Here is a 26,798-nt window from a genome sequence, read left to right as displayed (position 1 = left end):
GAAAAAACTATCTCAAGGACCAGATCCAGCCTTCATATCTCCACTCACATACCCTACTTTGCTAGAAGCAGCTTTTTGATTCTCCTTGAGAATAGAGACCACAAATCCTAAAGATACCCAACTGCTTTCTCCATTGTTTTTCCCTCTTCGGATGGGAAAAAGCTCTAAAGTTCTGCCAAGCCTAACCTGTCTTATGATCCTAGCTTTAATCAACCTCCTGCCCCCCTGCTGTGCTGGCTGGGACTGATGGGAGTTGTATTCCAAAGCAGCTGAAGGTCACCAGTAGGGCTGAGCGATATCTGCTTTTCAACATCGTGGCATATCACCAGCTAAACATCACGATATAATGATATGCCACGATGTCTGAAATAAGGATAGAGGCATTGGCTGGCTTCCCAGTTTTTCCCACATCATGATTTTTGTATATATCACCCAGTCCTAACACACATCATGATTCACGATACATTGCCAGGTCAAAAATTATGAAAATGATATCGCTCTATGGACTTCAAACCAGTTTTAGATGATATATTGATACATCTCCCAGCCCTAGCCACCAAGTTGGCAAGGTCTGCTTCATTCTATGAATGTTTTTTCAGAGCAAGTTCCATTAGGTTCCGTGGGATTTAACTCCAGGGTAAGTGTTTAGGATTGTAGCCTAAATTAGACAGCCAGCTTAACAGTATCTGAAAATACTGTTTCTTGCAGTTGTGCACGATGAAATTACTAATGGGTTGCTAACATTTTATCTGGCCTTTAGCTATCCTTTTTAAACAGTGACACGGCGATCGGCAAATGGTAAAAGCATTTACCTCTATTCTGTGAAAACCTTCATCTGTTCATTTCTATACACCAAGCTGCTGAGAAAAGCAGGCTAGGCCAATTTTTCTCTGATCAGTTAAGAACCTCACCGATTGCTAGTGAAGATTGTGAATAGGCTGGACCTGCATTGAACTTGTCTGTAAAAATAAATACATGTGTGTGTGCTTTTGGAGTCATGACAGAACTTGTGTACTGTCAGTTCGATATGACTTGAAAGAAATGCAAACCCTTGCAAAAACACAGCTACTTATGCGTGCTTTAATTTAGCTGGATTTAATTAGCCAGATCTAAGTTTCAGCATAACAAGCCATTAAAACAAAACCTGCTTGGTTTTATGGGGGGGGGGTGAAAAAAACTATCTCCTTTTGCATTTCCAAGACCTTGGCATTCAACTTTCTGAAGTCTAGTGTATACTAAATATACTGTTTTAACTTAAGCATTGTAAATTTCTGCATCTGTATTAAAAGGAAATGTTTTGTATGTAGAAGGAAATGTATTGCAGGAGATGGGTGTGGAAGACTGGATTGAGAAATTGCTTTTTTCATCATCTCAGCAGGATTCTTTGCCAACTCTCTTGAATATCACTTAAGTGTAGACCCAAAACTGTGAGAACACACCTTAGCCTAGTTTATTTACTGATGCCCTAATATGTGTGAGAGAAAAGTGTGCAGGAAGATTTGGTCTGGAGGGCCTCCCCCACCCCCAACAAACAACACACATGTGGAATCTAGACACATATATAAAAAACCCGCTGTGAAAATGCTTTTTAAAAAAAGTTTTAAAGATATATTGAATTTGCCATAAGCTCACCATCACCATCTAGAGTCACATTTGTATAGTGCACTTAAAACACACTTAAAACGTTCTATTTGCAGCTGTATAGCTGAGTCCATATTCTGCTGGTAATGTGGTAAGCAAGGAGCTGGTGGGCGACTCTCCCAAAACTGAAAGGTAGCAGTAATAGTGGGAGTTCATTACCTTTCCAAGTCAAATCTTCTTTCACGTTTCCCCCCCCCCCAAAAAAAAAAGGTTATTTCTCCAACTTCTTAAACATTTTTAAAAATTGCTTTGCTGGCACCAATGCGGATAAAGTCCATCATTATTATCTCATATTGCAAGGGATAGGCTTGTGGCTGAGAGAGGTTATATCAGCCCTGTGGAGTATTTAACTGGGTGGAGGGGGGAATTAAAATAGTATATGTCAACAATGAAGTATAGTCCAGCGTTGTTTATCTTGGGGTGTGTGTGGATGCTGGGTAAATGCAGTGTGGGTGTTAAGTTTATTTTAGCAGCAGGGCAATTCATTAAGGACTGGAGGGTGTCAGGAGGTAGGTCAATCCATAGATGAATAGCAATTCTACCCAATGAAAAACAACAAAAGACTGGGAGATGGGGCTAACCTGGAATACTAGTTTCTCAGAGGTCAGGTCTACTCAGACCTCACTGCAGCTCAGTCATCACTTCTTCCAGCAGTGGTAGGCCAGTTCTCTGATGCTAGTGATGCATGTTTGCAGTATTTACCCCTCCCCCCGGAAAAAAAAATCCTGCAGGTGTCCATGCTAATACCTCATTGTATCCTTCTCTTGTCCTCCTGTCCATGCTACTCTGCATGCAGAGCTGCCAAAGGCCTTGCTCCTGCATGTACAGTGCTTTGTATATCCACAGGACTGAACATGTGCATCTGTCACACATAGGGAACAGATTAGACAATCCCCATAGACAAGGATAATAGATAGGAGCTGGTGGTTACATTCTTGGTTAGGTTCAAGTGAGCCTGTATTAAACTGGAGTGCTTAGCTCTTTAAAAAATAAAATAAAAATTGCAATTAGATGAGCCTCCTCGGTACTGAAGACATCTGAGTATGCTAAAATTATAGTCATAATTCAAAATATTCTTCACACACTATATGAAAATTATGTGCTTGTGCATTCTGTGATTTAATTTAGCATTTACTCTATGCACCAGTAATAAACGTAATTGAACAAGTTCAGCAATATGGCACATGTCTTCATCTAGTGTAGTTATTTCATATTTGAAAATAAATTACTGAAGTGTTTTAAGTGTCCCCCCCCCTCCCCTACAAACAGTGGAATGGATTTGCTTGGGAGGTAATGGACTCTCCTTCATTGCGAGGTTTTTCACCCCCCAATATAATTTGGGGGGGGGGTTCCAAATGTTTACAAATTAACTTCAAATTAAATAGTTATATTGCTTTAAGTTTTGAGATTTATACAAGTTACTTTCTTTTCATATATACATTTATAATTATGTGTGTGTGTGTGTGTGTGTATTTATAATATATACACATACATACATTTATAAAGCAAATGAGCCCATTTCAATGCATCATTCCATAGAGAATGATGTATCTACACTCCCAGGAGTTTGTCAGTGATTGTGTTGATAACACAAGGAAAAAATGCTGCGAGATTTGAACAACCGGTAACCTATGCAGTCTTATTGTCCAAGGAGTCATCCTCTGTTAGTTTTTGGATCAGCTTGCATCACTTTAAGAATAGGCAAGTGTTCAGCTTACATACGACCAGACCAGTCACTTAAATCTTGCCTAAACACAAAGCTAAGCTACTAACAAATGGAAAAAGTTTAATTGTTGCTGCTTGACGGGGGCCCAGATACAATATTTAAGTTCTTCAGTCTATTGATCAGTGATGGCTCCATGTTGCTGTGATTACTCCTAAAGCCTGGTATCACTGTTTAGCCAATTGTGTTTTGTTCAGCTGTTGATGATTTTAAATTCCTAGATATGCTTTTTTCAAAAAGATTGCACCAGTTCATTTTTTAATGACAATAAGTGGAAAGCAATATCACTTAGGATTGGTCGGCTAGACTTCTAGTTAGCCACCTATTCTTCTGCCTGAGTAGATTACAAGACCTGTACTCAAGGCACCTTCTGACTATACAGTGCTACCTCGGTTTAAGAACAGTCTGATTTAAGAACAATTTGGTTTACGAACACCGCAAAACCTGAAGTAGTTTGCGAACTTTACCTTAGTCTAAGAATGGAATCTGAACGGTGGAAGGGCACTGGCAGCGGGAGGCCTCATTAGGGAAAGTGCACCTCGGTTTGAGAATGGTTTTGGTTTAAGAACAGACTTTTGGAACGGATTAAGTTCATGGGATGCGGGTGGCGCTGTGGGATGCGGGTGGCACTGTGGGACACGGGTGGCGCTGTTGGGACACGGGTGGCGCTGTGGGTTAAACCACAGAGCCTAGGACTTGCTGATCAGAAGGTCGGCAGTTCAAATCCCCGCGACGGGGTGAGCTCCCGTTGCTCAGTCCCTGCTCCTGCCAACCTAGCAGTTCGAAAGCATGTCAACGTGCAAGTAGATAAATAAGTACCGCTCCGGCGGGAAGATAAACGGCATCTCCGTGCGCTGCTCTGGTTCGCCAGAAGTGGCTTAATCATGCTGGCCACATGACCCAGAAGATGTACGCCGGCTCCCTTGGCCAATAAAGCGAGATGAGCGCCGCAACCCCAGAGTCACCCACGACTGGACCTAATGGTCAGGGGTCCCTTTACCTTTACCCTTGTATGTACCACTGTACGTACAAGTAGGCAGTAAAAATGCTGATTAAAAAAAAGGTTACATTTTATTTCGTACTTACCTGTCATGCTGTTACCATTATAGTCTGTTTGTTTTTCAGATACACTGTCCACAAATGTAAGACTTTGATCTTACTTTGGAATCCATGAACATTTTCTTTTAAAAACTAATAACAATCCAAGCAGTTCCACACTGCAACTCTGTGACCTATGAGTATCAAACACTGAGATTTCATGTTAGCAGTAATTTATGCTCAGTGGGGAATAAAACACCATGAGTTATTGAATTTCAATAATTAAGTCCAGGCCGGTGGCCCCTGTACTCCATTTACAGATGGTACATGCCCTGGCTGTTTTTCAAATAGCACAGCCCATTTCCAACCCATGCAATTTAGCATCTGTGTGTGTTTTCCTAATCCAGTTTCTGTCACCTTTGTGAATTATTTCCAGAAATGTTTTTCATTTTAAGCACGTATGCTCCTATCCACTCAATTTCCTCTCCCCTCTGGCAATATAGTCCCTCTGAGGACACATATTTATTTAGGGAGGGAAACGCTTTCTGGCAGCTTCTCTTTAAGCTTGGTAGCTAGTCTTTGTTGAAAATACTTTGAGAAATGCACTGTACTTTTCCTTAAAGCCAGCCAGGGGTGAGGTGGTATTGAATACCTGCTAGTTTAGTAACCACCATGCATATTCATGACACCATCTTGAAAAAAATGGCCCTTAGTTTCCATTTTGGAGATGACTGGTGATTTGTATAGATTATGCCTTGCCAAGGAGCTGCGAGCATAAGCAAATTTGTACCTTGCAGTAATGTTTTCTTCTTATTATTGTTGTTGCAAATAAGTGGCATTGGTTTCCGTTCTGTCCCCTTGGTCTGTGCATGATAGACAGCAAATTGACCAGGTTTAGCTGCATGAGCTAAGGCAGCTAAACCATCATGGCAAGACTTCATAGGAGCAAATCTGACTGCTATCAAATTCGTATCCAGTGATATAGATTAGGGCCAAATGGTGGTGCTGTGGGTTAAACCAGTGTTTCCCAACCTTGGGTCTCCAGCTGCTGTTGGACTACAATTCCCATCATCCCTGACCATTGGTCTTGCTAGCAAGGGATGATGGGAGTTGTCGTCCAAAAACAGCTGGAGACCCAAGGTTGGGAAACACTGGGTTAAACCACAGAGCCTAGGACTTGCTGATCAGAAGGTTGGCGGTTCAAATCCCTGTGACGGGGTGAGCTCCCGTGGCTCGGTCCCTGCTCCTGCCAACCTAGCAGTTTGAAAGCACGTCAGAGTGCAAGTAGATAAATAGGTACCGCTCCAGCAGGAAGGTAAACGGCTTTCCGTGCGCTACTCTGGTTCACCAGAAGCAGCTTAGTCATGCTGGCCACATGACCCGGAAGCTGTATGCCGGCTCCCTTGGCCAATAAAGCGAGATGAGCGCCACAACCCCAGAGTCGGCCATGACTGGACCTAATGGTTTACCTTTACCTTTAAAAACAGTGTTAAATGTTTCTTTGTATTTAAAATTAACACATTTTTAAAAATACAAATAGCTGCTGGGGAGTGGGTATATTTGGATTGCAGCCAGTTGGGGTGGGGGGCCGAGTTTAATCCCTTCGCCGCTCCTGTGGTCCTTATGAATATTGCTCCCTTGCAGAGCCTATTTACATTGGAAGAAGTCTCTCACTGGCACCAATGAAGGGTAATATTATTCATTATTATTATTTCTTAAATTTATATACTACCCTTCACCCAAAGATCTCAGGGCGGTTCACAACCTAAAAATTGTAAACCACCTTGAGTGGATTGCCAGAAGGGCAGTATGCATTAATACAGTGAACAATCAACTTTTACTTCTTAATTATAAAATAATCACAATACCCAGACATTTCCCAATGAAATAGTTCCAGGAGAGGAAAAGTTAACCCACCTGCCCACTTCCTGCTCTTATCCTGATAACTGGCAGGCAATTCAACTGCTACTCTTTGCATTTCCTCTTTTGCATTTCTTTGCATATTAAATACCAAGATGTGTTGAACATGGTAGCATGCTTGGCTCTGTGTCTGGGTCCCTAGGAAGCATTCCTTTCTCCTGTACTCCACGCCTTGGAGAGGAGAAGTATCTCTGCCCCAGCCTGGTAGGTAGTAGCTCTGCAGGACTGTTTCACAGTATGGAGTAGCACTCACCCCCCCAAAAAATGTGTGGGGTACCTCTGCCCCACCATATGTTGCTGGACAAGGACTGCCATTGCGTATCATTGGCAATGTGCTAAATCATGTGCTAAATCTGCTCCTACCGATGGGATTGGCTCTGGTGGCAACCACTGTTTTTACCTTTGCAGCTTGGCTTCTTCCTGGGTCAGAGCACTGTGAAGGAGACTTCATAGGAAAAACACACACTGTGAATGCTCTCTATCTCAGTGAGGCCTTCCTGGTTGCCCTAGATCTACAGATAGTACGTTCACAATTAAGGCGGAGCCATGCAGCAACCGCTACTGACTCATCGTGTGTAGGGCATTTAATGAAATTTCACAGTTTGTTTTGAATAAGGCATAAGTGATCATAGGGTTTCTTTTTAAACTTTCTTTTGTGTGATGAGCACAGTTCTAGACAATGCAAAGCCTACACCAGAAGGCTTGAAATCCCAATAAAAGTAAAAGACAGGAATTTTATGTTTTTTCACTTGATGCCTTTTATGAACTTTGGAACTTTTCTGAACAGTGTATACACAATATTGTGTTCAAGTTATTTTATTTTATTTTTTAAAAGAAAGATTGCAGTGTTCGAAAATGCTGGATTTCTTTTTGAATAGTGGCAAAAGTTCACTCATACACGCCAAGGTTTTCTTTTTCATTTTTCAATAATACTGAGCTGAAGCATTCAGATCTCTTTTCCGTGAATGTCCTGTCCTGTTCTATAAATAAGTTTTTTCCCCTATACTATACTTATCTTTTTTCCCCTTTCTGTACACAGAAAATGCTTCTTTGAAACATAAGTTTATGCAATGTCCGATGCTCACAGATTTTTGGAGGAATGTATTAAGATGTAGAAATACTACAGTCATACCTCGTGTTGCGTTCCGCTCTTGCTACGGACTTTCAAGGTACGAATGCGGCAAACCCAGAAGTGTTTACTTCCGGGTTTGCCACTTGTGCAGTAGTGATCTGCGCACTTCACGCATGCACAGAAGCACGCATATACAGAAGCACGCATGCGCACTTCACGCATGCACAGAACCACACACATGTGCAGAAGAGGTGCTCTAGTTTTGGGACTTTTTGGGGTGTGAATGGCACCCCGAAATGGTAACTAGAGGTACCACTGTACGTTACAGGAGATTAAATTGTCAGATGATAATATTATCCTACACCACATACCAACTATATGTGGTTTGACAGAGGGTCAATATAAATGGTCTCTTTGTGCCCCTACTTCTGCCGAAAGACTGATATTTAAAAATAACACCATGGCCCCCTTTGAACGATGGGTAGAAGATATGACAACTCTTGCAGCATACAGACAGATTGCTTTTAGATTTAGATTGTATATGGCTAAATATCAGGGGTTGTCAACCTGGTCCCTACCGCCCACTAGTGGGCGTTTCAGGATTCTAGGTGGGCACTAGGGGGTTCTAAGGCACAAACTGAATCCTCCTTCCATCGAGCACTGGTGGGCGGTAAGGAAATTTTACCATCAAGAAAGATGCATTAGTGGGCGGTAGTATAAAAAGGTTGACTACCCCTGGCTAAATATAATGATATTTGGAATTCATTTATAAAAAGCACAATGACGTGTTAATAATTTTATACCCACTAGAATAATCATGCTACTTATATACACTACCCATATTTTGTACTGTATCACTTTCAAACACATTTTTCTTTTTGTTTCTTTTTGATTTTTCTTCACCTTTTCCACCTGATTTCTCTACTGATTTTTTTCCAATAAAATATAAATATAAATGAAACGTACATGTTAAATCTGTACAGTGCCCAGAACACCATTAATTAGTTAAAAGTGATTGAACACTTACTTTACAGCACTTTCTTTTCCCTTGCTTTACTTTAGAAGGCTGTAGGGGTGGGCATGATTTGTTTACAATTGGGGAGAATCAGGATGTGGACTTGTGGATTTCACAAAGGCCTCTCCTACCCCTTTCTTCAATAAATTAAACATTTATTGTTTATCTTAATATTTGTTCAATATTCCACCCCTTTTCCCAAAGAAGCCCATTTGTATTTACTATTTCAGTAAGCCTAATGCCTATTTTAGAAAGTGTTGAGTTTTAAAACCATCTGTAACAACTGAGTTCCCATCAGCATAAATAAATGTGTGTTGAGGTTCAGGATTCCTTTATTGGTTGGTTGGTTGGTTGGTTGGTTTTTGTTTTAAGTAACTTGACTGACATTCCTGGTGCCGCTTTACATCTTGATCTTCATGTGTATCTTTCCCACTGGGACTAAACACGTTTTCTGCTGTGTTCCAAGGATCTAACTAAAGCAGCTCTCTGCAGTTATCTTGCAGTCTGTTACTGGAGTAATAGTACATTTATAGTCCAAAATGGAAAACAATGATAATTTACATACAACCAGGGATCCAGAACTGGTGGGCTTTGGATCTCCTGAGGATCACAATCTCCTGCCCCACTTAAGGAGGAGTCTGTGGGGGACATGGTGGCACATCCAGGTAGCAATACAGGTGACCTGACCCACCGCTCTGTACCTTGTATTCAAACGATCCCTCCAAACTAAATAGAAGCCTAATGAAGTGGCAAGCAGGACTTAAACACTCAGTGGAAGTGATACAGCAGAACGCATTGCATACCCTCCAACATTTCTCTGATGAAAATAAGGATGTCCTATTCCATTGTAGTAGTAGTAGTAGTAATTTTATTATTTATATCCCATCTGACTGGGTTGCCTCAGCCACTCTGGGCGGCTTCCAACATATATTAAAAAAACTATAATAAAACGTTTTTTTAAACTTCCCTATACAGCGCTGCCTTCAGATGTCTTCTAAAGGTTGTATAGTTATATATCTCCTTGGCTCATGGGTTGCATGACTCCATACCCTCCAATATTTCTCTGATGAAAATAGGGACGTCCTAAGGAAAAGCAGGACATTCAGGAGTGAAATAAGAAACCGGGACAGCTTCTGTGAATCCAGGACTTTCCGTGGAAAATAGGGACACTTAGGGGAAGGGTCTGTCATTGTATTTGGCAGAAACACCAGAACTTTTTTTGCTATTTGACAGAAGATTAGTTTCTTGTTTAAAGGTTACAGTCTTTCCTGTTAAATGTTGCAGCTGCTATTGGGAAATCTGCATGGCAAGCTCTGTATTTCCTTGGGGTTTTATGCTGTCTCTTTCCCCACTTTGGCTAATCAGTCCACCATGCTACATGATTGCAGAAGTAATTCCACAATGTTCTTACAAGCACATTTACATGCCTGGAGATCAGGGGCTTTTCCAGCAGCAGCCTACATTTCAGGTTTTATCTTATGGATTCTCTAGGTGGAATGTTACTCCATTATGGTAGCTAGAAGACAAGGTCAGCAGCTTTGCTTGACTAAGTGGAATGAGTAAGATAATAGGATTTTGACTGATGTGTGTGTTGTCCCAAGGGCTTAGAGATCATTGGTTTCTTGATGTTGTGAGTCATGACCAACAGTCAGTCATGCAATGAACACTGATTTCAACCCCTGTAAATTGTTTTGTTTTGTTTACAAGTCTTTTTCCTACTGGTTTCCCGAAAATATGAAGCAAATGAATATGGTTAGAACCTACAGTTGGTGATTGCAAATCACACCTTATTGTCGTGAGGTCTGTAAGGTCAAAGAGGGGGAAGAAGGCTGCTCTACAGCTAAGCACAGTAAAGGCAAGAATCATTACTAGTACAAGAACAATTGCATTGACGCTGCATAGTTACAGACACACAGGCAAAGAATTCCAACCTCTTACACATGATGTTGTTGTTGTTGTTTAGTCGTTTAGTCGTGTCTGACTCTTCGTGACCCCATGGACCAGAGCACGCCAGGCACTCCTGTCTTCCACTGCCTCCTGCAGTTTGGTCAAACTCATGCTGGTAGCTTCGAGAACACTATCCAACCATCTCGTCCTCTGTCGTCCCCTTCTCCTTGTGCCCTCCATCTTTCCCAACATCAGGGTCTTTTCCAGGGAGTCTTCTCTTCTCATGAGGTGGAGTCTTCTCTTCTCATGAAGTATTGGAGCCTCAGCTTCAGGATCTGTCCTTCCAGTGAGCACTCAGGGCTCATTTCCTTAAGAATGGATGTGTTTGATCTTCTTGCAGTCCATGGGACTCTCAAGAGTCTCCTCCAGCACCATAATTCAAAAGCATCAATTCTTCGACGATCAGCCTTCTTTATGGTCCAGCTCTCACTTCCATACATCACTACTGGGAAAACCATAGCTTTAACTATACGGACCTTTGTTGGCAGGGTGATGTCTCTGCTTTTTAAGATGCTGTCTAGGTTTGCCATCACCTTATTATTTGCAATCAGCTGATCATGACCAAAGGTGTTAAGCTGTAGGGAGGTCCATTCTACGCCGTATCAGACCCTTCTCAAAATAAATATCATAGAGGAAAAGGGCAGGAGAAGCTTTACATGTGCAAGTTCCCAAGTTTAGTCCCTGGCATTTCCAAGGACTGGCTCCCAGGAAGCCTATCTGAGACCACAGACAATTGCTGCCAGTTGGGGTAGGCAATACTGGGATCAATAAACCAATGTTCTGACTCTCAGTATCATCAAATGATGAAAATAGGACACCAAATGACCTTACCTCCCATTGATAATGATTGCCATCATATATGGAAGCTTCGGTTGGTGAGTCCATAATGTCATGAAAATGGATGCATCTTTTCTGGGTCCGATCATACTGCTTCCCTGGGACCAAATGTCATTATACTTTGAATTGTGGGTTCACTGTATAGGCCAGGGGTGAGGAACATTGGACCATCCAGATGTTGCTGAACTACAACTCCCATCATCCCTGGCCATGCATGATGGGCTGATGAAAGTTATAGTTCAGCAACATCTGGAGGACCAAAGGCTTCCCACACCTGGTACAGGAGGAATATAAAGTGGTTTGTGTTTGTGTATGATAAAGATATGAGTAAAATGGAACTTTCCTATACGAACTAGAGCTGAACTCTATGAACAGAAGTTGCTGAATATATTTTTCTTGTTTAAGTTCCTTAAGATATAACTATTACTATCAATGAATGTTCTAGTGTTTCTACTCGGGAGAGGGGTGTAATGAAAAATGTTCATCTTAGAAACTTTTAACTAAATACTTTGTATATTTTAGAGCTTGATGCATAAACATTTTGTTCACTCAGACTCAAAGCAATAGCATTGGGGTTTTTTGGTGTGTGTTTTTTTTACATATTTCCACAAGGAGCTATGAAGAGACAAATCTAGGGTGCTGAGATGTTGTTACTCTGCAAATCAATCAATTTAGTCTTAATTATCCCTAATCTCTCATTTGCTTCCTTCCTGGTTTATCATGACATGTTTCCTGAGATGCACTATCTATCTATGTATCTATCTATCATCTATCTATATGTTGCAAGGCTGCTGATCATATTTGAAGAATGGGGTTTGCTGAACTGCTTCACCCAAGTCATTTTCTCAGTTTATACCTTAGGTTGACATGAAGCTAAAATCTTGCTCTAATCCTTGGAGGGATATAATTACACAAATAAATGAATAACACTTGAATCTTTTGCTTTATTGCTCTCTCACTCCTCCACGCAGACTTAAATTGCAAACTCATGTGAAAGATGCAGGGGAGCCATTCAGATATGCTTCCTGCTGTTTACAAACAACCAGTTGTACAGTCAGAAGTCTGACTAATAATCTATGCTGTGTTAGCTGGTTGTGATTTTCAAATGATTAAGAACAAGCTCCATTAGTTCCAAAGAGGTTTCAACAGAGTTTTTAAAGCGGATTTTCCAGCTTCACATTCCCCATCCATCGCCCCACATTGAAAAAACCCCAAAGCCAAATTAACACAAAGTGTCCTTTGCTCCTTGCTTGCACCCTGTATCAGTGGCGTTTCTACACAGGAGTCAGTCGTTCTTATTGACTATGCAGTAACAAATAAGACAGTCCAGTGGCCCTTGCAGCAATGAAGATCGAAACTCAGTGACACATCATTACAAGGGGCTCTGGATCATCCTGAAAGCTATCTTACCTATTCCTGCTGATTCATCAAACTAGTGCTGCCAAAATTGATACCTCTCAAACACTTTGCTTTTCCAGTTTTCACCAAGATTGCCTGTTAAGTACAACTCTGCTGGTGGGATATGCCTGTTCATTTTATGCTGCAGTCACTTGGGCCCTCAGTGCAGTCTTTCAGTATTGACTGCCATCAGGGTAGCTCCAGACATCATGTGGTATTATTCTTTGGATATTTGTAGGCTCTGTGGTGGAGGGCATACATATGAGTAAAGAAAGAGCAAGGTAACTACTCCTTCCCCTTCCTGACTAAAAACATCCCTGTATCATTGTGTCAGACACGGACCCTGACTTGTGCTTGTTCTATCCCAGGCTATTGTTCACCTCTGCCATCTGGCATATATTTATGCAACGCCCATGAGGGTCATCTTGCTCAGCCTTGGTTCTGCTATGTTCTTACAGTGATGAGTCACTGCCCATTCTCTCTCAGTTTAAAAAAATATCACAGGACAGGCCCCAACTCTTCCTTCAGGGCTTCCAGGTTCCTCATCTCTCCTCCTCCAACCCGTCTCCTCTCAGTTTACAGCAGCTGGCAAGCACAGCACAAGCTGGGAGAGGCTCCCAGGCTGACATCGACTAGGCCAAACAGACTGAGGCGCACAAGGTTTCCAGGCCGCTTATCTGAAAAATACCTTTGAATGAGATAAGCTTACTGATAAACTGGCCTTGCAGTGGATTTTCAAAAAGCATTCCTCAGCAAAGCAATAAAGTTGCTACTTCAGCCAGGTGACTCAGTGGCGTCAAAGCACAGCCAGAGCCAGGGCAGCAGTAGGGCTCTCCATTTGGCAGGATGGTCTGCTCAGCGTCCTCTGCCAAAGTATTTTGTCTATGTCTGCACAATCAAGTTGCGAGCCACTGAAGTATTCTTTTTCAGAGGATTTCTAGATTGTCTGTTCAGACTTGGTCCATGATTATGATTGGTCTATCTGAAAGGCCTGGCTAGCAGACAGAGCGGGGTTAGTGGGCAATACCATATGGATTAATAAATTAATAGCAGATTTCTCTGCCTCACTTACTGAATATCTTCTGCCTCCCGTACCCAGTAAAGCTTCTCTCTCATATTTATGTGTTGTGGTATGAGTGGGTGCGGAGAAAGGAAAATAGTGTGCGTAGCACTCTTCCAAGAAAGCCAAAGGCAAACAGAACCTGTTTTCATTGGTCAGAATTTGGGCATTGAATGTGTTGACAGTGTATTGTACAGTGGTACCCCGGATTACAGATGCTTCAGGTTACAGACTCCGCTAACCCAGAAATAGTACCTCAGGTTAAAAACTTTGCTTCAGGATGAGAACAGAAATCGCAAGGCAGCGGCATTGGTTCATTGCAGCAGCGGGAGGCCCCATTTGCTAAAATGGTACCTCAGGTTAATAACAGTTTCAGGTTAAGAACGGACTTCCAGAACGAATCTTAACCAGAGGTGCCACTGTATGTACACAGTGGCGTAGCGTGGGGGGTGCAGGGGGGGCCGGCCGCACCGGGCGCAACATCTGGGGGTTAGGGAAATCCACGGGTTAGGGGGCGCAAATCCACAGGTTAGGGGGCGCAAATCCATGGGTTAGGGGGCGCAAATTACTTGCCTTGCCCCGGGTGCTGATAACCCACGCTACGCCACTGTATGTACACACTATACATTTTAAGCGTATCAAAAGCACACCACCATACCCCAAGAATGAAGACAGGAGTGCCTGGTGTGCTCTGGTCCATGGGGTCACGAAGAGTCAGACATGACTAAATGACTAAACAACAACATACCCCAAGAATTAACCTTCACAGACCTACAAACTAAAATTCCTAGGGTTGTTGGGTTTTGGGGGGGTGGGAGGGACACTTTAAATGTACAATTATAGGCAACCAATGTCAAATTCTTTGCAGGGCCCCCAACTTATTTCCATGATCCTCAACCATATTTGTTGCCAAGCCCCATTGTTCCAACCTCAATACAGTAATCTACATCCTTAGACACCACCAAGCCTAGACATCTAATTTTTATCTAACTTTGAGAGGTGGGTCACCCAACCTTTGCTAAAGTGGGTTGCCCACTCAGTTCCTGAAATAAATACCTTGAATAAGATTTGTTCACAGCTAAAGTCCTTGGCTTTTGCCAATGTTAGTCCTTTTTTTAATAGAAAATAATGGTTTTAGGAGCAATCTACCTTCTTGCCTTCTTTGGGTTGTGTATCTTGCGGTAAGTGGAAAATTGACCTCCACTCCAAATCTTCCACCCTCTCCATAGCAACTATACTGTGTATTATTGTTGTAAGTGTGAGAGAGAATTCATTGGTGCTTCTTTCTGTAAACTCCTGCATTGACCATTTCCCCACAATCATCACCACCTGGTGGCTGTGAACAGCAAAAACTCCCTAATCTCAAGTTTTCTCAGCTCAGTCTTCCAAAGAAAATTTTACAACAGCAGTACAATTTGCTTCAGAAGATTGGCTGCACTATTTTATTGCAGCAAAACAAAACAAAAAAAGAGTCTTGTGAAACCTTAAAGCTATTGTTGCCACAATAAATGTGCTAATATTTTAAGGTGCCACAATACATCAACTCGCCAGTTAGGTGTGCAGTGCAATGCTTATGTCTTTCTTTATAAGTCAGCCCTTCTGAGTTCTGTGGGACTTGCTTGGAATAAGTATGAGGGGGTTTAAAGTCCTATGACCTAATTAAACGTATACTTTACGGTGCTATTTTTCTAGACAAGAGGTGCCAGAACTCACCACGAATGCCTCCCTTGTTCTCTTATAATGGCAATGGCACCCACCTGAGAGGTGCCAGAACTGAGTTCCAGCAAGTTCCGGCTGAAAAAAAGCACTGCTTGTGAATGACATTTAAGCACAAGAATTTATAAAATAACCAGTTTCCATTTTCCTGTATAAGGAAGAAAGAAATGTTCAGTACATAAAGCTTATGGTTCATTACAGATGTCATCAGCAACACTATGTGTAGGGTGCACATTTTAAATTCTGTAATGTTTCATAATGGCTATCATCATCAGTACATTAAATGCTATCAACACTTTTTGCTATCCGCAGGTTGTTGCCATCGTTATGGATATGTTTACAGATGTGGATATTTTTAAAGAAATTGTAGAAGCATCTACTAGGGGAATTTCAGTGTATCTTCTACTTGATGAATCTAACTTCAACCACTTTCTGAAGATGACAGAGAAACAAGGCTGTCAAGTTCAAAGGCTCAGGGTAAGTAATTTGTTCGGTGAGAGAGGAAAATATTTGGCACACAAGTGCTCCAAAATAATAAATTGACATATTAGTTGCAAAAACTGAATATAGCAATGTCTGTAAGGAAAAACTTTCTCTGGGGCTTGCAAATATCCTACTGCACCTTAAAAGCTGCCTTTGCAGTGATACTGACAAGAGAGCGAGATCTTTCTAACAGCACAATCCTATCTGTGTTTACTTGGGAATAAGTCACACTGTGTCCAATTTGAGCTTTACCCTCCAATAAGTGGGTTAAGGAGTGTGACCTGACACCCTTTCTCAAGTGCTCATTAGTAAATTCCATTGAAATTAATTGGATTTCTTTCTGAGCAAGCATGGGCAGGATAAAGGTGTGCAGCTGTAATTGCTTGCAATCTGATGGGCTTTATCTGGGACGTGCAAACAGTGCACCCCAGGATCTCCAGGGAGTGAGCTGCTTAAAACCATTGATTCAAGGAAGTGAGCAATGATGGGAGCAAAAAGAAGGAGCTACGGGCCTTCATCTCCTTCTGAAAGTAGTGTGTGTTTAGCCCAGATGGAAAGAGCAAATGAATGGGCAGGAGAAACCGCAATAAAGTGGAGCTGGGGCTGCCATCCTGAAGATATCTTGCCCAAGAGCCAAACAAAACTTGGAGTCAGTAGTGTGGGTGAGAATACAATGGTACCTCGGGTTACATACGCTTCAAGTTACACACTCCGCTAACCCAGAAATAGTACCTCAGGTTAAGAACTTTGCTTCAGGATAAGAACAGAAATCAGGCTCCGGTGGCGCGGCAGCAGCAAGAGGCCCCATTAGCTAAAGTGGTGCTCCAAGTTAAGAACAGTTTCAGGTTAAGAACAGACCTCTGGAACAAATTAAGTACTTAACCCGAGGTACCACTGTAGTGAGGAGAATGGGAGGTGGGGGTTTTTTTTGCCTCCTTCCATCCATTTGCATCCATTCTTTTGAAGACACGCAGAAGGTATTTCCTTAAAGAACTTTGGCAACTAGAATCCAGTGCTGTGTGATTAGAACAGCAATTGCATGTTCTGTTGGCTCTCTGATTTAAAAAAGAAATGTTTTATGATCTTCAAATGGAGCAATCCCTAGGATTCCAGCTTCAAGCTGCCACAAGGACATTTCACAAATACAGGTTTTATACTGGCAAATTGATAAACAGGCTATATCTCCATGTGTGCAAATTTTAATTGGCTACTGTGGTATCATTGCACTGATCTGACCCAACTGCCCTTAACTGAGGGTGTTCCTGTTTTGTTTTTTTTAATAGGTTCCTGTTTTCCCCCCACACACTGCTGTGTTGGTTTTACTCCTATAAGTCACTTGTGTTGCACCTCTTATAGCAAATTGTACGCAATTATAATGTATCAGGATGACTTAGGCTGGCTTGTAGTTGACCAATTATTTGGGTGGAACCCATGAAGCAACACCAGCTACTGCGTGAAGCTCCTTAGTAGTGATGCAAATCTTAGTAAAATAATATTTTTATTTTTATTTTATGCTGCAAAAAATTACATACCACAGTTCCAGGGTGGTTACAAAGAAAATAAGAATATGAAATGGGGGGGAAATTATTATCCCTTTGCACTCTCTGAAAATCTATCTCAGAAGATTAAGAGACTCTCTGGGACAGTGTCAGGGGTGCTATCTGGAGCTGCTGAGGAAGGGAGGAATTGGCAAGTCTTCTTCCATTAGCAAGATCGCTTCATTTTATCAAAACACTATGGTAACTGAAAGAGCAAATGCATTTTGCCTATCAAAAATATGCTGTATAATGGGGTGATTAACCAGGAAAAGCATATATGAGGGTTGCTCATTGAAAATGTTGGTTTAGTATGTGGCAGTGAGAAATTCCATGTTAGAGAGCCCTAGGAGAGGAATTGAAAATAAGGCTGGTGATATAATACCATTATATAAATTGATGATGTGACCACTGTTGGAATTATGAGTAATAGCTGACTAAATCAAGGTAGAAGTAAATGGATTTACTTATCTGCATTGATTTCAGCGTGTCTGCTCTGGGTACGGCTTTTCTGAATATCACTAACTATGACCAGTTCTGGTCACCACACTGAAAAAAATGATATTGTAGAGCTGGGGAAATGGCATCAATGGGCAACCAAGATTATCTGGAGGCTGGAGCAACACTTATGACAAAAGTTATAATATTTAAGGATATTTAGTTTTTTTGGGGGGAGGCAGGTAAGGAAGCCGTGGCGAAGTATGTACAATGATATGCAATGTGGAGAAAGGGGATGGAGCAGTTTTTCTCCTCGTAATACCCAGTGGGACTGACACTACTTCTTCACGTAGTGACTAGTTAAACTGCGGAATTTGTTTCCACAAGATGTGCTTGCCAACGATAGATGGCTCTGAAAAGAAATTGAACAGATTAATGGAGGGTAAAGCTATCAGTCTGCCCTCAAGTCATGATCATTCCAGAAATAGATGCAGTATGCCTCATGCCTCAATTATGGGATACCATAGGCATCTGGTTGACCACAGTGGGAAATCGGTTTCTGGCCTAGAGAAGCCTTTGATTCAGTAGGACTCTTCTAATGTGCTTCTATTCATATGTGTAGTACCAGAGCACTATGGGCTTATCTACACTTACCTTTTCCCCTACTCTTTCCAGGCAGAGATGTGTGTTTTAATGCTCAGTCTGTGAGCATTGTCTTTTTGTTGTTGTTGTTTCCCTAAGCTTTCTCTGCAGAAACCCACTCTCTAAAGCTGAATCGGAGCAAAAGTCCGATTGATGCTTCCTCTGATAGAACTTTAAAGAGCATTGGGGTTTTTTTGTGAGGAAAACTCTGGGGCCAAAAAAAGGAGGCACTTGGCTGGGAGCTTTAAATTGCAGCCTGGAAAGAGCAGAGGAAAGATAAGCATTGATAAACCTTGTGATCAGCCTCAGCTATAGGTAGAAACAGTGGTTATTTCTAAAAAAAAATGTTTAGGGGTACTCTCATTTTGACTCAAGAAAATCACCATTTTATAGTTCAAATCGGGGAAAATAAATGCAGTTAATGGACAAAAGTAAAAAGATTCACAAAATGTTTAGGGGTAGGTGTACCCCTGTGTACCCCCAGAAAAAAAGCACTGGGTAGACAGACACACTCTCTCGCTCTCACTTTCTCTCTCCCAATCTTTCTCTCACACACACTATTTTATGGTTCTATCTTAACTAATATGGATATGAAAACCTCTTTCTGTGGTGTTGTCTGGATTAAAGAGATTAGGGTTCCTTCTACATGTGATAAGAACTGTGAAGTGTTTTAAATCCAATTACTATAGTTAATCCAATTAAACAAACTAGGGTTTTTTTCCTGCATTAACATGCTTTGAATTTCTCAGCACAGGTAGTGTTTAAAGCTGCAACTCTCTGTACCCTTGCTTGGGGCTAAACCTCCATTTGATTTTACTCAGAACTGGAAAATAGGCATAAGACCGGGTTGTAAATTGTTCTGTATTTGTTTATATTAATGCATTCCGACTTTTTCATACAATTTCTCATCTTTTTTTTTTTCAGAACATGAGGGTGCGCACAGTAAAAGGACAAGATTATTACTCCAAGTCAGGGGCGAAATTCCATGGGAAAATGGAACAAAAATTTCTTCTTGTTGACTGTAAGAAAGTCATGTATGGTACCTATAGGTAAGAAGCTATGCACATGTTAGATATAATTTATATATCTTCAGTGTAATGTTGCTATGTGTTCTTGTCCACAGGAGGAACATGTGCTAGGGTCGTCTTGGGCCAAGAGACATGGTGTGCCATGGGGACAACTGAACCTTTCTAGTAAGGGGGTTAGCAATGGAATGAAGAGCCAGGATCAGGGTTATTACAGGAGTGAAAGATTATTTACAGAGACCAGCAACTGTGAGACTAACTCTATAGAGGGGATGGAGATAGATGAGTCAAGCACAGGCATAGGCAAACTTGACCCTCCAGGTGTATTGGGACTACAACTCCTATCATCCCTAGCTAACAGGACCAGTGGTCAGGGATGATGGGAGTTGTAGTCCCAAAACATCTGGAGGGCCGAATTTGCCTATGCCTGGTCAAGCATAATCAATGTCTTTGCCCTTTGTAAGAGTACATATTGTGTTACAAATATGAAGAGATGAAGGTTGTGTGTGGCAGATAAGAGGAACTAACATTTGGCTGAGAGAAAACATAGGTAATCTAAAAGAAGGGAGAGAAGTCAGGGTTTTTTTAAAAAAGACGTTAAGGCACAGATTTTTACATAGCTCAAATGGAGCAAGAACAAGGGCTGTTTTCCTGGAGGAATCTATGAATCCCAAGAACATCCTCAATGCAGAGGCTGGAAATCTGTGGTTCTTTGTTTTGTGAGGAAAAAAGCCCTTCGGGTCCCGTTAGCTTAAGAACAAGAGGAATGTTGTCAGAGTAGACCAAAGGCTCTGATGTACGTTGTTAGAAGGATGTACATTTTGTTGCCATGGGTACTTTGTGTGAAATGTGTGACTCATAAGGGTATCCATGTGCATAATTGGGACGGTGGTTTCTGAACTTACAGCTTCTACGCGGGAACACCAGAAACAGAAGCATTTTTGATAGCACACTGAGAGGAGGAGACATTTGAAGCTACCCATTGGTATATGTCACTTTAAGACTGAGCTCTTAAACTAGAGAGTGCTTGGATGAAGTAGCCAGAGAAATATATGTCTTCACACAAAGATTTCAGTCCCTCTCTTTCCCGTTGGCTCCAGCTTACATTATATTGTCAACATGGGTTCTTCGGGGGAGCATGCATGATTATTATGAGAACCAAATGTCAGTAGCAGAAGAATCTTCTAAGAAAACTCATAGTGGCTAACCTAGAACTTACCATAGTCTCTTACGCAGAAATGGATTAAGTCCACATCTGTTTTGCCTAAACAGCATTGTAGCATTGGGTGCTCCCAGTTCATTCACCAGACCTATTGGATAATCCCATGCCTGCCATCTAGAGTGATTTTGGAAGAAATAATAATAATTATTGTTATTGAAAATAATTATATTCAGTGCCATCCCATGGTTTATAAGAATAGTTCATTCTCATTGAATCTAGTTTATTGTTGGAATAATTACTTAATGGACAGATTTTTTTTATAAAAAACATGTGTTACAACATTATATTCACAATAGCCCTTGAGATCCATGATTCTTAATTTGCTGCTTCTTTTTGTTACATTCAGATGTGACAGAGGAGGTAAGGTAAATTACGTTTTCTTACCCTCAGATTCTTCTTAGATTGTACTTTGGCAAAAGATGGATTGTAAACAGATGACCATTTGAGGATGCAATGCATACTTTACTGAAGATTTCTGGCAAAGCAGTGATTTCTAGGGATGTGTTTTCCAAATAAGTTGTTTCTAGAAGGGTTGACCAATATACGTATTTGTTAAATTATGTGAATGCAAGGGATTGTCTTTGGTTAGACACATCCCAGCAAAACATACAATATTTTAAAACATGATAGTCAGAACTGCTATGTTTGAGCAGCATGGCTATGTGGAAATATTAGTAAGGTGGTGTTGATATCTGTAAATACCTATCTTACAGGCTCATGGCAAATAACTATGAAAATTGATGTAAAATAATATTTGCATTGTTTCAGTTTATGGTACACCAGTAAGTATACAAACATAAAATACTGTTCTGGTTAACTGTGTGAATTAAAATTACATTTTTCCCATTCATGAAATTATTTACTCATGATGATATTGTGTCTCAAATTCATTTCAGCTTCTCTCAATTTATCAGGGATTGTGTCTGGCTACTGGAAGTCTCCTTGAATAAACTTTCTATTGAGTTATTTGGGGAGCTACTTCATAACCCTCAGTTTAAGGCTTTTGCCTCCTGTGTGGTGCTCCTTATCAAGCAGAAAGACACATGTCTGCAAGATATAATGCTTACAATTGTCAACACATGTTACACACACACACAAACCACTAGTGAAAAAGTGGTTCCATGTCTGCTATTAGCTAACACTGTGTGTATCTGCCTTCCCCAACATGGTGACCTTCAAATGTTGTGGACTCCACCTCCCTTAAGCCTTAGCCAGAGTGGCCAGTTGTCAAAGATGATGGCAGGTGCTACCTACCTCTACTTATAGCTTGTTTTGGTAAAAATAGGTATCATTCTTAATATGCTTCTCCAGCTTTAATCATCAGTGACTCATCACTAAAAAAAAATCTGATTGATCATACGATCTCTGTGCACATTTCTGAGGAGAACAGAGTTCTTTTCTTATACAGAAACCTATCACTATGTAACTTGGCCACTAGTTACAAGTGTTTGCCTGTTCCAGGTTTGGATTACTAATTGTCATTTCTTCATCTTTCAGCTTTATGTGGTCCTTTGAGAAAGCAAACCTCAGCATGGTCCAGGTTATCACAGGACAACTGGTTGAATCTTTTGATGAAGAGTTTAGGACACTGTACGCCCGTTCTTCTGTTCCCAGCTCATTTGCTCCAGAATTAGTTAGAATTAATAGCCGCCGAGCACTCTGGGAGAACGATGCCTACCAGCATTCACAGTCTTCCTTAGCTTCAGCTTCTAGCCTGCGTAACCCTTTTGGGAGGGCCAACAAAACCCACAACTTAGACACCAGCTTTCTGAAGAAACAAGGCAGATATGGAATAAATGACAATGACACATTCGGTCCTAGAAACCACATCTTTCAGAAACCACAGTTTGCTCCAGGTTTTCATATGCAGAGTAGAATCCAGCAGTACCAGCCCAACGAAGTAAATGAACATTGGAAAAGGCACAGCTATGCAGGGGAGAAACCAGAAAGGACTCCATACATGATGCTCAACAGGGCAATGAATCGGGCAAATAATCAACCTCACAGTTGGCAAGTGCCATCTGACAGTCTCAGTGTTGTATCTTCGTTGCACGGAAGTTACAAAAACCTTAATGTGCCTCAACAGAGTCTGGTTGATCGGCTTCCACAGCCAAAGCTGAATATTGCGGACAGGAACTCAATTGTACGGAGATCTTTCAATGGAACAGACAGTCACATCCGCTACCTACAGCAGAGAATGCCGACCCTTGAACGTACCACGAAATCTTTCCTGCGCAACTGGCGCATTGAAACGTATTTAAATGACCAGTCGGATTTTCCAGCAGACTCAAATGGCTCAGGGATAGGTGATAGGTGTGAGGGCTTTGATGCAGCAGAAAATATCAAGGCCCATGCCCTTTATGCTCACTCTCGCCTGCGCTCCTCCTTTGTCTTTAAGCCAACTTTGCCAGAGCAGAAAGAAGTAAACAGCTGTGCCAGTTCTTCTAATTCGACTATCATTGGTTCAGATGGCAGTGTGACACCCAAAGGAACGCCCAACCATGTTCCCAAGCCAGAAGATGCAGCTGATGACGTTGAGGCAGAACCAAGCACACACGTCCCACTGGAACCTGAGGTAGTCAAAAACAACAACCTGCCGATTTCAGAAGATAAGAAACCTAGTGTAACTCCGCCAATTAGTCAAGAGAAGCCTGCCTACCTATATTCAACTCTGAGCACAAGCAGACCAGTAGAATTTCTCAAGAATGAAAGCATACTGAAAAGGCGAAGTTTTCCAATGTTTGACAATTCGAAATCTGCTTTGGATCTTGGGAATAACAAAGAGTCAGCCAGCTACGTCTACAGCACACTAAATAGGAATAGACTCAGACAACCTGCTGCTCTAAAGCCACCGCTAGAGGAGGACCTACAAAACTCTAAAAGTTTGTACGATGTAGCCAGTCATCTAGCACCTGACAGTAATAACCTGAAAAGTAAACAGGCCAGGTCTCCCACCACCCCGAAGTCCATCTCTGTGGCTGCACTAGCTGAATCGAGCAAAGATGATCCTGGGAAAGATGCCTCGCCGAAGAAAGAGAACAAGAATTCCCCAAGTTTCCTGAAGAAGGGGTCACAGAAACTGAGGTCGTTGCTGAATCTCACACCGGAGAAGAAAGAGAGCCTGTCCAAAAACAAAGCGCCTGCTTTTTATAGAATGTGTAGCAGTTCTGACACTCTTGTGTCAGAAGGTGAAGAAAATCAAAGACCCAAAGTGGCTGAAATAAAGGTGGAATGTTCTCCCAGGAAAAAAAGAAACTCCTCATCTAATTCACAAGGGAGCTTACATAAAAGTAAAGAGGACATTACTGTCAGCCCAAAGTCCCCCAAATCTCCAAAATCTCCCAAGTCCCCCAAGTCTCCAAAATCACCAAAGTCTCAAAAATCTCTAAAACCTCCATCGGAAGAGAACATGAAAAGGGGGCCTGTTGTGAAACCAATAGAAAATATGCTGTTAGAAGTACCTCCAGGGGACCCATCTGCTCCCAGATTCAACACCGAGCAAATTCAGTACCAGGATGTCAGGGAGCTGCGTGCAAATGCAGGCCGGGATCGGGTACCCCCACCAACTGGGGCCGCTATTCCTCCGCACAGGGTCAGTGCAGCGGCGCCTCATCTATCGAGCACCAAGCCAAACGATGAGCTAATAAGACCTCGCTTGAGTGATAGGCGCATTTACAGTCGCTTTGAACCGTTTTGCAAAGTGGAAAGCTCTGCTCAGCCAGCAGGAACTCAGCAAACAAGCAGCACCCAGAAAAACAGCGCTCACTATCCAGAGACAAATAGCAAGGCCTCTAGGAATAATTATGGAAGGAGCAACCAGGTGGCGAATTACAACCCTGGTGTCTACCACCCATTGCACCCAAATGAAAACAAGTTGCGAGGAATTATGCAGAAGTTTGGGAATTTTATATACAAAAATAAATGAAACCTACTTATGGAATTTTTTTATTTTATTTTTTAAAATATACCTGCTGTAAATAAGTACAGACTGCTGGACAGCTTTTGTAAAGCTTAACTCAAATCACTACAGGAGTTAGAACACTGCTATACATGTATATAACTTTGGTTCAGCATAGGTTTTGGAATCCGACCTGTTGATACGTATTTGCATTTTTATGTCGTTTGAGGTGTAACTCACCTCAGTGCTGGCAATAAACATTCTTTTATAAACCCTGCCAAAACATGCAAGGTGGAGCCACTCTTTCCATAAAATTGCTTTCATGCACAATAAATGCTCATTGGTTACTAATCTTTTTACTTGCAGTCTGCATGTCTACTCTCAAGGTTGCGCTTCTGTTGGGGGAATATACCGTTTTCTGAATGCTGGACTTGCTATAAACGAAAGAAGCAATGCTGCTCCCCTCCAATGCAATATCCACTAGGCTTCCATTCTCAGCAGCAGCTACATGTATATTGTCACATGCAGTGATAGTAATGTGCATACGCTAAAGTAACACATGACTGGAGAAGACTGTAATTGCAGTTGTCCATATCACAAGTGCAGTATTTGAGTTGGCGCTATTAATCTGAAAGCCTATCCTTTAAAAAGTGTAAAAGAATGAGCTTAAGTTAACATGCACAATCTAGCGGATAGGTAAAGCTGGATCAAAATCAATAGGATGTAAATATGCTTTATTGGCACAGTTGAAATATCGCAAACCTGATTTTTCCAACAGTGGCTTGAAGCTCACAAAAACTCACCATTCCTCCTTTCTCACACATGAGCCCCCCCAGTTTTCTCTAACCATATTTTGTCATTGCGTCCCAGTTGGCAACTATTGTTTTATTGTCATGTAAACCGATATGAGGAGGTTTTTTGGTTTTTTTTAAGCAAACAAACAATCAAGCATTATAAATTTTATGAAATATATAAAAACAAACTTCCTGTTACTGTTTGCTCCCAGCCATGGTTTGTAAACCCAATTCAAACCATGGTTTCAAAATACAGTTTGAAGGCAAATCATTAGCTATGGCTGGCCAGTTGAGACATCACATCAAACTTTGGCTAGGTGAAAGAAACAGGAAATTAGAGAGTCAGAGAGTATAAACATCCATAACACAAGAGAGGGGAACCTCAGCTCTAAGGGCCAAATTCAGGCTTCTATATTTGGCCTTAGGCTCTTTTTCTAAGCCATACGCCTCACCTTCAAAGACAATTGCAACCACTATCTATTCAGTGCAGGAGGTGCTCACATACATTATTAGCGTGTTCGGATCTTGCTGCAGGCAACAGTCTCCAGATCAGAAAACCCACATATCACTATCTTTTTTAATATAGTAGCTGCTTCAAAATGATGGTTGTGCTCATTTATGGAAGCAGAGAACAACTGTATTTCAGTCTGCCCATTCTCATACTTGCTTTATTATATTCTTATGTTTAACAAACCATTAAGTTATTACCATTTGCTGTATATATCTAAAGATGAGGGGAGGCAGACTTTAGAGAATGAGAATTTATAGGCAAGAGCTTGCTGGCCTTAAAAAGCGCCAACTTGCTTTGTCATAAAATTGTATTTTATGGCCTTCAGCATTTTTTTTAAAGAGATGTGAAAAATAAGACCAATAACATCTTGCATAACTATGCAGCAATAAATTTTAAAGCCATGCTATTAAAGTGAAGTTTTGTTCGTAGTTTGGTGATATAAAAGTTTTATTAGTGTAATGGTTCTAGGGGGTTGCTCATGCGTAAGTTGCCGCCACTCTTGGCTTGGTTGCCTGGTTGAACCCTTTCTGTCTGGACAGCCCTTCACCTTGTGGCTGTCTCAGTCGCTGGCAGAATCCGTCAGTGGGCGTTTCTTAAACTTCTTCCAGCAAAAAAGTTCTTTGACGCCAAGTCTCCTCCTACTCTCCCTGCGCGGAAGTCTTCTGCGCAGGGAGAGTGTGGGCAGCGGAGTACCCGTGCTCTCCCCACTGGTCTCTGGTGAAGAGTCCTGGTGCCTTCTCTCCGATTCCCCCATCTGCCCCCCCTTCTCTCCTGGTGTTACGTTGATTTCCTTCCCCAGCATCTGGGCTGCCTCTCTCCCTGCTGGGACCCTCTCCGGCATCGCTCTGGAGCCTTCCCTCCACCTCTGTCTCTGATGGCAGTT

At 41.6% G+C, this 26,798-nt stretch overlaps 1 protein-coding gene across 1 annotated transcript in view; it reads left to right on the top strand.

The window, feature by feature from the left end:
* The window catches only part of FAM83B (family with sequence similarity 83 member B), a 44,778-nt gene extending 19,817 nt beyond the window's left edge, over positions 1 to 24,961 (top strand). Inside the window, exons 3-5 of the mRNA XM_079970406.1 lie at positions 15,680 to 15,844; positions 19,390 to 19,514; positions 22,210 to 24,961. Coding sequence (XP_079826532.1) covers positions 15,680 to 15,844; positions 19,390 to 19,514; positions 22,210 to 24,637 — 2,718 coding nt within the window. The 3' untranslated portion in view covers positions 24,638 to 24,961. The remainder of the gene's footprint in view (positions 1 to 15,679; positions 15,845 to 19,389; positions 19,515 to 22,209) is intronic.
* The last annotated feature ends 1,837 nt before the right edge of the window (positions 24,962 to 26,798 follow it).

This window comes from Podarcis cretensis (assembly GCF_951804945.1).
Source record: "Podarcis cretensis genome assembly, chromosome: 3".
In the NCBI taxonomy this organism is placed as follows: Eukaryota; Metazoa; Chordata; class Lepidosauria; order Squamata; family Lacertidae; genus Podarcis; species Podarcis cretensis.
This window is presented reverse-complemented; position numbering and strand designations above follow the sequence as displayed.